General features: G+C 43.0%; 1 protein-coding gene across 2 annotated transcripts; it reads right to left on the bottom strand.

Annotated features, from left to right (window-relative positions):
- Positions 1 to 246: 246 nt before the first annotated feature.
- Positions 247 to 10,178, bottom strand: SUV39H2 (SUV39H2 histone lysine methyltransferase). 2 transcript variants are annotated; one of them, XM_061368165.1, is made up of 7 exons: positions 10,109 to 10,178; positions 8,977 to 9,122; positions 7,339 to 8,010; positions 5,444 to 5,590; positions 3,677 to 3,806; positions 3,025 to 3,140; positions 247 to 1,112 (listed from the first exon to the last, which is right to left on the bottom strand). In XM_061368165.1, exons 1-6 carry the CDS (start codon positions 10,125 to 10,127, stop codon positions 3,031 to 3,033), a joined length of 1,224 nt encoding a protein of 407 aa, XP_061224149.1. In that variant the 5' UTR covers positions 10,128 to 10,178; the 3' UTR covers positions 247 to 1,112; positions 3,025 to 3,030. The 2 variants fall into 2 exon arrangements, with proteins under 2 accessions (XP_061224149.1, XP_061224148.1); XM_061368164.1 differs by having other exon boundaries at positions 247 to 3,140.
- Between the last annotated feature and the right edge of the window lie 1,511 nt (positions 10,179 to 11,689).

Here is an 11,689-nt window from a genome sequence, read left to right as displayed (position 1 = left end):
GGCTGCATTTACAGTGTGCTTAAATGTAGAATAACAAGCCAATTGTGTAAATTTATACCAGTTCTTACGTGCAATAAACTGAATAGGAAACACATCACTTCCTCACCATTGCTCTTGTACAGTCCTTACAGTGCTAGATGACTTGGGTACAGGAATGAAGAGGTTGTAGTCTTAAATCCTGGTGCTCTAGCTCATTGCGGCAGGTTTAGATTTTTTTTTTGTGGTTAAGAATGACAACAACAAGAGAAAAACTAAATTTAATTTATTTTATCAAAACCTAGAGGAAGATAGCAATACTAGAGATTACACATCCTGAAAAGAAAATGTTCCTGAGCTTACAAACTGCATATTCTAATGCACAGAGTCCTAAACCATACATTAGAAAGAACCAAAAGATTGACTTAACTTTTGAGATTAAATAGACAAGAGCGTTTCTTATGGTGATCTGGCAGCTTTAGATTTGCTACCAAAACCCCACCCAAAATTAAAATGAAAGCCAACGGAAGAGCAGTAAGAGGTGAGCTCACAGGTGACCAGCCTCCAAGAGGTACATCTACACACCTGAGCTGGCAGCCGTGCTGATGCTTGCAGACCACAAAGCAGAACAAGGACAAGCTCAGCTGGTTTAAGCTCCTTAAAAAACTGAAAACAGCTTTTGCTTTTTTTCAAATTTGGCAATTTTTCCCCCCAAAGCTCCTAACAACAGTAGGAGGAGTTTTAAAAGTGACACAGTGTCCTGTTAAGCTCATTCACTGGTCACAATCTGAATGCTCTGGGAACATCTGAGTAAAAAATACTGTTCAAGGCTCTAAGCTGGAAACTGGATATGTGGTCTTACTCCAAATAAATACAAACTGCTGTTACCTCCTGGATATAAGTTAAGGAGCCTTTATTTATCACACAAGAGGTAACAGAGAACCTCAGGGAACAGCAGCAATAATCCAGCGCTGATGGTAACACACTTTCCTTGGACAAGGCAGCCACTGAACTCATGTACAACTACTACGAAGTTCATCTCCATCCTGTTCCAACAGGGAAGGCTGCAGACAGCAGTGGATTAAGGAGCTGGAGACTGCAGATTCCATCCATGTGGAATGCGTCGCTCCACTGGGCTACATGCAAGAGAAAACAGTAACAACTCCAAATGATGTAAGATCATCTCGAGTTTGCTGATATTAAAGCTCCACATTTCACTTAAACTTTATATATATATATATATATATATTAAATGAAATGGTTAGGGATGTGGCATGATAAAAACTGACTGTGTTCAGCACTGATCCAGGTGCGTGGATACAGGTGAGCCTGGTACCCTCAAATCCTTCTCATTTCTAAGCCAAATTTCTCCTAGTCATTAAACAGATAAAGTTTATATTTCAACACGCATCTCTTTATGAGACAGTGCTGATACAGCACTTCAGTGGCCCACGCTCTTCACCCCAATCAAAGCTGATTTTAGCCAGTAATGTATAAAATTCCACTGTCTGCCAGAGAGCTGGATCAATTGTGCTTCTTAGTGAACAACCAACATACTTTTTGTTTTGGAGTGCTAGTAACTAACGTGACATTTAAGGCATTTTCTAACAAATGAAGTAAACAGTTCTATGCTGGGTACTAGACTTCATTCACCTGAGCCAACAGCCATGCACCTTATAAAGGTGATGAGCTGACCTATGATACATAGCATCCATTGATGGAGCAACGTTATTCTCCCTTACCCTATCAACATGATTTGTAAGCAATGTGCAAGTCTGACAAGCTTTTAATCCATGAGAATAAAGCACTTAGATCATCCCTGGCTTTAACTCCCCTCATAACTTACCTCAACTGCTCTTTGTGTTCACGAAGCCAAGCAAAACTTTGCATACATTATGAATTGATCAAGACAACTTTAAGATGATCAGGAAAAAAACCCATACAACTCATAGCTGAAGAACAGTACATTTCTCAGCCTTTACATTCAAGAATATCTTACAAATGTCTACAGCAAATGGGTAAACTCACCCCTAGTCTAACTTCACTGAAGTTAACATTTTTGCAACAAGAAAATACAGGCCTAGTATCTTAGAAGTCTGTCACTAGATAAAAAAAAGTCACAGTATGTAAAAATTTAATCAAAACCAGTTGTGGATACAAATCAACTCCCAGGGTATTTGTGCACCTAAGGGATAACTGAGCACATCAGCTTTGTCAGACAATGGGCTTCTCTCCCTATTGTGTTATTTATTGCCAAACTGTAGCCAGCAATTTAACAAGGACTGCTAACAGCCAGCTTGTGTTACTACCCATAGTCCAGTGCTCACAAACTCCCTGTAGAGCTGCAGAGCTCCTACAGCATCCTACCTAAACATCAGAATGTAGCACTTGAAGAAACGCCTACATGTAAAAATACTAAATAACAGAATGTCACCTAAACATTCAAGACCTTCATCTTACATCTGGAATCTGCTCAGACCAACCGCCTGACTTGCACTGAGTTCAATGGCACTTTACAGTTTGTGCTCCTGTGAAGCTTCACTTAGACACAGCCTGATGGCTGCTGCCCTTAATCCTCCATCTCAGTACCATAAATGTTATTGCTGATCTCATGAAGCTTTTCCTTATACAACAAAAGCAGCAAAACAAATGTCAGCTATGAGTTAGGATTCAAGTCAAATGTCTCCAGATTTCTCACAGTAACGTCACTTCCTTCTGCTGACATCAGCTCCCCATCAGCCTACAGCTGTGAGCTCACACTCCAGTATTCCAATCAAGGTGTATTTTCAAGAGGTTTCTCAGCACACATGTTCCTGCTTCCTAAAGAACAGTGCTAGAAAAGACAATTTTTAATCCCCATTATCAGTTTTCTATTTGCCTGAAACACTGCATCTCTTTTTGGCCAATGCCATTTCAATTACAAACATAATGCCTTTCATTCACTGGACTTATTTACACTGGATGTAAGAATACTTGAATATATGTGTGAAAGAAGAGTCTTCTTAGAACACATTGTAAAAAGAACAAAGTATTTGTGACTTTGGATACCCGAACTCAGTTGAGATATCCTCTACAACACACAGCTCCACATTTACACACAGTTCTGATCCTCTTTTTGGATGGGCTAAGACCATCAGCAGAGTCTGAAGTCAGATCTATTGAACCTGCAAAACAGATAAACACAAGTCAGGAAGTTCTGAAAGACAGACTGAAGTCAGCTTTGGATTGTACTTCTTCCAGCCTGAACTGCGTCATAGGACCTACATCCCCAGCCCAGGCCTACAGACACCAGAATCCAGAGAGAAACCCATGGTGCCTTAGACAACTCAGCTGTTCCTACTGTCTCTGTAACTAGCAGATTACTTAATAGTTTAAGTGAAATATCAATGTAAATAAAGGAAAGGTTTTTTTAATGGTAGCCTAACCATTGCTTTGAGCCTTCCTATAATTTGCCTTGGCAGACATCCTGACCACAGCCCCTTGCTGTGAGCTAGCAGTGCTGAAGGAGCCAAAAGCTAAAGCTCCTGGGTACAATTTTGTCTGCATGTCAGACTGTATGCAGACAATCTGCATACAATGACATATGATGGCTGCTCTACAATCTTAGGGAGATGCACTAAAATACTATCATCAGTCAAGCTGCAACAAAGGCCACCACTGCCCCAAACCTCCTGCAAGAACAGCATTAAAGCCTGCAGACCTTTCATCTGGTAGTCAAACGTTAACTCTTCTCCAGCCTTGATAGTTCGTGTAGAAAACAGTGCTATTCGAGGGAGACGCAAGTCGAGGTTATCAATGAACACGTTGAAGACCTGAAGGTTTGGGTCACACTGTAAGGCAAAAATTAATGTGGTTTCTGTTAGGAAAAACACAGACTGGGTTTCAATCAAGTGCTTGAGTAAACCATGGTCACGGGAAAGTAAGGACTTGTTCTGCTCTCAGCAACGAAGTCTGAAGTAAGTTATGTTCTGAAATCAACAAATCACATTATTGAAATAGCATTTAAGGAGAACACTCACAGCTGAGAGGCAAATCCTTTCAAGAAGGCCCTTACACAGCATGTAGACTACATGCAACAGCTTGCTAAAAAAAAACCCAAATGAAGATACCTTCAAAAGATGACAAAAACTAAAAAAAAAATTTGATAAAAATTAAAGCTCCATTTAGAGATCAGTATTTACCTACAAAACCCATAAAAAGGATTAAAGTTGGCAGAAAAGAAAAAAACCTCTTGTTTCAAGCACCACACACTCCCTATCTGTATTTAGCTTTAAACATTGCTTCAGGAGGAGGATAAAGGACACTAAGCAGGAACTAGAAACCACTTCATCATTTTCTCTGGAGTAAGTGTCAGAAATCAGTAGTCACTGAGACAGTTTGTTAAACCCTGCATGCTTCCTTAACAGTAAAATATATCTCACATTAAGGAATCAGAAGTATGACATTTTACAATTAGACCGAGAACATACCACTCCCATTTCCAAAACTCAAAAGCAACTGTTTGTACCTAAAACTCTTCTTCACCCTTCTCCCTGGCAATTCCCTGCATGAAATACAAATACCGTTAGTTCACAGTTATGAAGATGTGAATTTACTGTATTTGTAGAACACTGACTGCATAGCTCACAAACATTACAGTGGTGAGAAATAATACATTTTTTAGTTCAGGCATCTTTACAAATGCAGCTGAGCCTTCTTCCTTTAGGTGCTTCAGTTAAACACAAAATAAAACACTACACAAATGCCCTGTTTAAAATTTACTTTAGAGTTCTCTGGGAAGTTTAGATTTAGGTGGAAAAAAGGTACCTACAGAGGAGACATATCAATGAATCATAGAATCACTAAGTTGGAAAGGACCTTTAAGATCATCAAGTCCAACCATTACCTCCACACTGCTAAGTACACCACTAAACCATGTTAATAAGGGCCTCACCTACATGGGTTTCTGAACACTTCCAGGGACGGTTATTCCACCCCTTCCCTGTGAAGCCTGTTCTAATGCCTGATTATGAAAGCATATGAATTTTCTTTTTTCTCCTCTACCAATGTGTGAAGGATGAATTCAGCATAACCCCTTTCTCCTCCCTGCTACAGAATAATGCATCAATTCCTAGCATCTTCGATTCCTCTACTAAGTACTTTTATTAAGTTCTTTTAGTTACTTGGAAGAAAACACAGACAGACCAACCACATTTTGGTTGTCTTCAGTGACAACCCCTGTCCTACCAGGTGCCCTCTCCAGGCAGCATCTCATTCCCAGACTTTTGCAGGTAGTCTTACTGCCCCCTAAGGCTAAATATTCCTTTTTACTTATCATGTCACCTACCTGACCAGACTGTTCTGGTACAAAACAAACTACTTCAGAAACACCCTGCCTATGGTAAGAACATGCTTACAGCAGGAGAAGATATTTCTGGCACAATTAGGGTAATTTGCCAGATTCTTAATATACAAAACAAGGTCTTACACTGTGATTCACAAAGTGGGACACATTTCCATAGCGAGCTGCATCTACTGTAAATTCGTCCGAGTCATAGTCCAAATCAAACAAGTATGTATTTCCCTGGTTGTCATACAGCTGGCCTCGTCTCTCCGCTTCCTCACTTGTAATCACCTTAAAAAGAAAAAAAGAGAAAAACCAAAACCTGTATCATATTACTAAATTAAAACAAGTGTCACAGTCAAGTTAGGAAAGTTTTACTTGGTAAAAGAATCCCACAGTCACTTTTTGATGCTGAAACAGTATTCGATCTCCAACCTGATCTCAGTGAGGATACCCCTCATTGCAGGGGGGTTGATCCCTTCCACCCCAAACTATTCTATGAAGAATACACACATGCAGCTAAACTAATCCGTGACTGAGGCTCCTCTGGATGTGATTTATCTCCAGCTGATAGAGAGCACTACCTTGTCTAGGGAGAAAAAGATATCAGCACCTTCTATTCAGAGTTTTGATGATGACAGATGTAATCTATTTTTTCTTTGCTTGAAGTTTCTGTAAGTATAATTCTGCCATTAGACCCAGAAAGCCTTGTTTGCTTCATGTAAAATAAAGCTTTAACTTTCTCCCTTTGAACAAAGACCAACACGTATCAGTCTTTAACCCAGTCACATTTACAGCCCAGTTTTCATCTCTTCCCTCCCTAGAAGCATCTCTTTCTGCTATTTTTGGCTGCAATGAAAGATCCTGTTCATGACAATTCTGACACACAAAGCTGAAGCTATGCTATCAGACTAGCACAAGGTGGAAATCCACAAAATCCCCAGAGAACTACAGTCATCCTGAGAGAAGCAACAACTTAAAAAACTTCATCTACAACCTGTTACGTTCATTGTGTCATGAAGCGACATGCACTGCTGTTCAGCAAAGAAACTGCAATTTGGCAGCAAGACACATACAAAATGTGGTGGAATTGGACAAAAATCCCTCCCAAAAATCTTTCTGACAGATCAGATTTGAGAATTTAGAAGTAGGGAGTAAGTAAATTTAGGTGAAAGTGTAAATACACACTTTCCTTTAGGCAACAAAATGACACCATCAACTTTCTGCACTAAGCCCTCAGAGATACTCTGACCTCTTGCATGTCTGCAAGGTATGAACATGAGAAGTGAGATCTGGGGGAGGAGGAAGGCCAGTTTAAGACCATGAAGGGACAGAATGAATTCCCAAGTCAACCTGGTAGTGAGGCAAATCTGTGGCAGAAACCCCACAAGACTGGATCAGAGAGGCTGCAAGGAGCCCTGAAGCTGAGCAGAGGTTGGACCAGATAAACATAAGGCAGTACAGAATCTCAAGAGTAACCTGAGATCAGTCTTTTATAACATTACAGTTCTGTTTGAACTAGGAGGAGATTGAGTAAACAAGTAACGTCCACACTACAAGTCTTATTCTTGTTGCTCATCAAAAGCAATCAGTATGTTTGGATATACTACCTTAAAAGTTCAGACAAAACAGGAAGGGACTGACACACTGGGTGGGGAGTATGGCAATGATGGTGCCTGAGGACAGCAAAAACTACAGTAATAAGGATGATCAGGGAAGGATAAAGACTATGACTACTGTGAAAGAAAAGGACTTGTTTTTAGAAATACTATTAGAATATGTGCCTAAAATAATTCTGTAGTCATATATGGGGTAAGTACTCTCTTTACACTGAACCTTTTACAGCTGCTCTGGAATGGAGGAACACTCTGGACAGTCATCTTGAATGCCTACTTAACTCTATTTCTCTACTTAAAAGTAGACTTACCTATCATATAGTAGAAGTCAAGAAGTGTTAAAACTGAAAGAAAGCTCATCAAGATTTTCTCCCAACATTCCCTTTACTGTAAATAACTCATCTAGATGAGATAAATACATACCTCTCCAACATACTCCATCACAAAACTGTTGGTTTTAATTTTCTGGAGGGTTTTTACTCCCCAGCCACGGCCATTGTTAGTTCTGAAGATGCAAAGAGAATAGGGTGTACCTTTCTGTACTATCCTATTAGGGCAGTCAGGCCCACACCTACAAAAGGAATTGCATTCATAGATGGGCAAGCCAGGCTGGATTTTCAACTTCTTTCGTTTATTGTAAGCCAAAATAAATCCAGCCTCCTTTGGACAGCACTTCTCAGCGGGGCAGTCAGTGCATTCACAGCCAGTTGTTATTCCATTTATCACATTTATTCCCGGAGCAGGTTTATACTCATTAATGTAGTAGAAGTCTAAAGGAGGGCCTTCGAGATCCACAGTGTTTTCTACCAGGATCATTGCTTTATGATTCTTTTTCCTGTTGAGTTCTTCTTTCCATCTCTCAAGTGCTATTCTTTGCCTAGCCTTCTTTACAATGTAATCTGCAACTGCAGGATTCAAAGCTTTAACGTGGTTTCTCACTTTCAGTGCTTTGCCTTCTCTCACCCGAGACAAGTATTCATTCTTGTCACTAAGAAAGTTCTGTAAAAGCAATGGGCATTTCAGATTTTTCTGAGGTTCCCATGTATTTGAAGATTCTGGCCATCCTTTCCATTTCACAAGATAGTATTCTGTGCCCTTGAAATATAAAAACAGATACACGTTTAACCACGTTTCATTTTGCTGCAATCCAGCATCACAGAGTACACAAACACAAGACCTCTGGAGTTAAGCAGCGGCATGCAGTGCAGAAGGCCTTGATTCCCCATAGCAATTAGATTTGGGGAGAAAAAGAAAAGAAAATCAACTTTTCTGTTTGCACATTAACATACAGCACAAGTTTGGACACTTTACATATCATCTCTAAGGGCAAAGAAATAAACAGCTGAGATGAACTCTGACTGCAAACAGCATACCTCATTTGTTAAGGCAGTTAAGTTATGCCAACTTAGTTGGGTAACTTGTATGCACAAGTAGAACACAGTGGTATCATACACAGAAATAATTCTAAACTGAGAAAAAAAATCTCTAAAATTACTCCTTGCCATATTAACTGTCCTCCCAAAAGAGTATTCCGTTCAAAACACGTAATATTGTGTATATAATACATTTAATACTTGTTTTAAAACAGGCTAAGTAACTGTTACAAGGCCAAATCCTGAGACTGAATTTCAGTGGCACAATGAAGCCATAGGAATCCAGTTGCAGCACATGGCCCTAACTCCTCATCAAACACACTACAACAGGCAAGGGAGGAATATAGACTGTTACCTGCAAATAAAGAAGCATCGTGACACATACCAAGCCACAACCTAAAGCCATCAGCATCTTGCTTAACTTCTAGATATGCAAAGGTGAAGCATTTCATACTCTTTAACATCTCTCTAGGTTCAGAAAACACAAAAGTCCTTTCCCTCAACATGCCCAAAGCAGCAGTTGTACCACTTTCTGCTTACAGTTCAAAGTTTTATAGATACTTCATTCAACGTCAGCAAAAGCCTTGCCCTCACAAGCCTGCAGCTTTATGTTAAGAGCAAAGCTACCTTCGGCTTGCTTCTGAATTCCAGCTGAAAGAGTAATCAAATCAGTCTGTGTTTCTCTTACCTCTTCTACCTTGTAGTCACACAAATATTCCACCTCATAAGTCTTTAGACTCCTGTTGGTGATTCCAATGGATTTACATGTGAGATTTTCCTTCCTACAAAATTCTTGGAGGGTCTCAAGTGAAGCTAGACATGGCACATACCAAGCTACAATAAGAAAATTGGTAGAGAATCCTATTTAATGTCTCGGCTGAATCGAAATCATTACACCTTACCCCAGAGCCCCCACATTGTCACTGGCGATAGCGCGTATCTCTTGTACAACTCCAGCGTCAAACTCAACCCTTCTCTAACGGGTGAAGAAAAACATGTCAGCGGCTCCCTCCCTGCACCTTCATTCTGTTCAGTACTTACAAAGAACAACAAACATTCTGGAGGGCACAAACTTCCATGGGTGAAAGCTGCACTAAGAAACCAAGTCATTTCCCTGCCATTACAGTACCCCGTAACTGAACTACGGCCACATTCTTCAGTAAACCCGACAAATATCTGCAGTTACTGAAGTGGAATCAAGCACTTGCGATGCAACCATGGTGACCGGACGAGGAAAAGAAGGGATCCACAGCGCTCTTCCAGAAGGATCCGGCTGCTTGGTCAGCTCGGCGGGTTTAAAGGGACGCGACGGCGACCGTGCCAGCTCCTGACCAGAGCCCGGAGAACAGCGCTGGGAGGGAATGGAGGGAAGGGGGAGGGAAGAGCGGAACGGGACCCGGGAGTTGCGGTGCGGCAGCGCCGCCGTGACTTCCACCCCGGGGCTTGCCCGCCTCAGCGCCCCGCCTCCCCCGCCGCTCACCTCCGGGTGCACGGGGCGCCGGGCGCCTCTCGCGCGGCCCTAACGTCTCTCCCGCGGCCCTAACGCCTCTCCCGTCCTCCCGCCCTCCATATTTACCTCAGGCGCCCCCCGCCTTCCCTCAGGGTAGAGCCCCCCGAAGGCGCGGCCGGGTGGCTAAGAGCGGGACGGGGAAAGGGAGGGAAGCGGCAATGGTCGCGAGCTGGGTGAAAGGGGAGGGGAACCTGCAGCAGGCCCCCACCAACCGACAGAGAAGGAGAGACCTCCCCGCCCGGCACCGAGGGAAGGAAAGCTGGAGGGAGTCGGGCCGGGGCGCCCACCGCGTACACCGCTGCTCCCTCACCTCCGCACCAGCCCTCCATCCTGGGGTGGGGGAGGGAAGGACTCCCCCGCCGCCCCGCCCCGCTCCGCTCCGGAAGAGGGCAGAGCGCGTCTGTGCGCCTGCGCGGCTCCGCCCCCCCGGGCACGCAGAAGCCGTTGGCGGCAACGGTGTCTCAGGGCTCGCGGGCGGGGAAGGGCGGGAGCGGCTCCGATGGGTTTATAGGAGCCCCTTGTTTTCACACAGGAAGGGGTGAGATGCTCACTTACTTGGCAGGCATCAAAGGCCGTAGGGTAAAGGAGAGAGGACCTTCCCAGCACTTCTGTGCTTTGGGAAGCCTCACAAGTTCCATCGCCATGCCCAGGCTAGTAAGACATGCAATATAGGCATCTGCAGTAAGATCAGATCTATCCTATGCAGCATCTGTTGAAGAATATTGAAATACACGTTCTGCAAATATACGACAGTTTAGGAAGGCTGTCGAGAAACAGGTAATTGAACACTGGTCTCTTCAGCTCCAGGCAGGCATCCTTTGCTCTGTTATGTCTCTTGAGTTTTATACAACATAACATAGAATCATGGACTGGGTTGGGTTGGAAGAGATCCTAAAGCACCAACCCCCTGCCATGGGCAGGGACACCTTCCACTAGAGCAGGTTGCTCCAAGCCCCTGTGTCCAACCTGGATTTGAACACTGCCAGGGATGGGGCAGTCACAGCTCTGGGCACCCTGTGCCAGCGCCTCAGCACCCTCACAGGGAAGCATTTCTTCCTAATATCCAATCTCCCTACAGGAGATTGTGGAGCTTTAGATATATCCACTTTAGATAGTGGAGGTGCTCTAAGGTCTTCCCTTAAGGAGCCTTCTCTTCTCCAGGCTGAACCAGCCCAGCTCTCTCAGCCTGGCTCCAGAGCAGAGCTTCTTCAGCCCTTGCAGCATCTTTATGGCTTCCTGTGGACTCTCTTGTGCAGACCTCTGCCTTTCTAATATCCCGCTTTCAGGGCTGAGCTATTTCCCATTAACTGCACATTAGGCTGAGACCCTCGATTCCCATAACTTCACTTGCCTGCTCCATCTCCTTATTACCCTCCTACCTAAAATTAAAAAAAAACCTGCCAACTTACATCCAAACCAATATATGCAACATATGGATTAGAACAGCACCATACAGATGGAGGATGCCAGGAGCTGCATAAGAAAATGTATTTTATTAATAACATAAATAAGCACATATAACCCTTACACACATTGTCCATGTCACACCACGAAAGCATCTTACAGTAACTCCAGAAATACAAACAAAACAAAAACCCCACATCCCGCTCAAGAGGCCAGCATCAAGACCACACAGGATCTCAGTAGCATTTGGTACAGCTAGAGTGGATTCTCACCAGCCCAGCTCTCAGCAGTTCAATGCTGTGCTGTTAAAGTCACAGATATTCTGGTTCAATGGGTACATGACCCAATTAGTCCAATAAAAAAAAATCTTTAGACTGTGTAACTTGCCTGTGGTTTAGTAAGAAGCACAAGGATTTGCCCTCTGCCTTTTTGAAACCGGGTGCTGTCTGCATGTCTTGGTTAATGGTTTGCACCACAATTTCCACTC

The sequence above is a fragment of the Neopsephotus bourkii genome, unplaced genomic scaffold (assembly GCF_033783945.1).
Source record: "Neopsephotus bourkii isolate Nb327-2 ecotype Australia unplaced genomic scaffold, CSIRO-AGI_Nbou_v1 NB_1423, whole genome shotgun sequence".
Lineage (NCBI taxonomy): Eukaryota > Metazoa > Chordata > Aves > Psittaciformes > Psittacidae > Neopsephotus > Neopsephotus bourkii.
The sequence above is the reverse complement of the archived record's forward strand: the minus strand, read 5'-3'. Positions and strand labels throughout refer to the sequence as shown.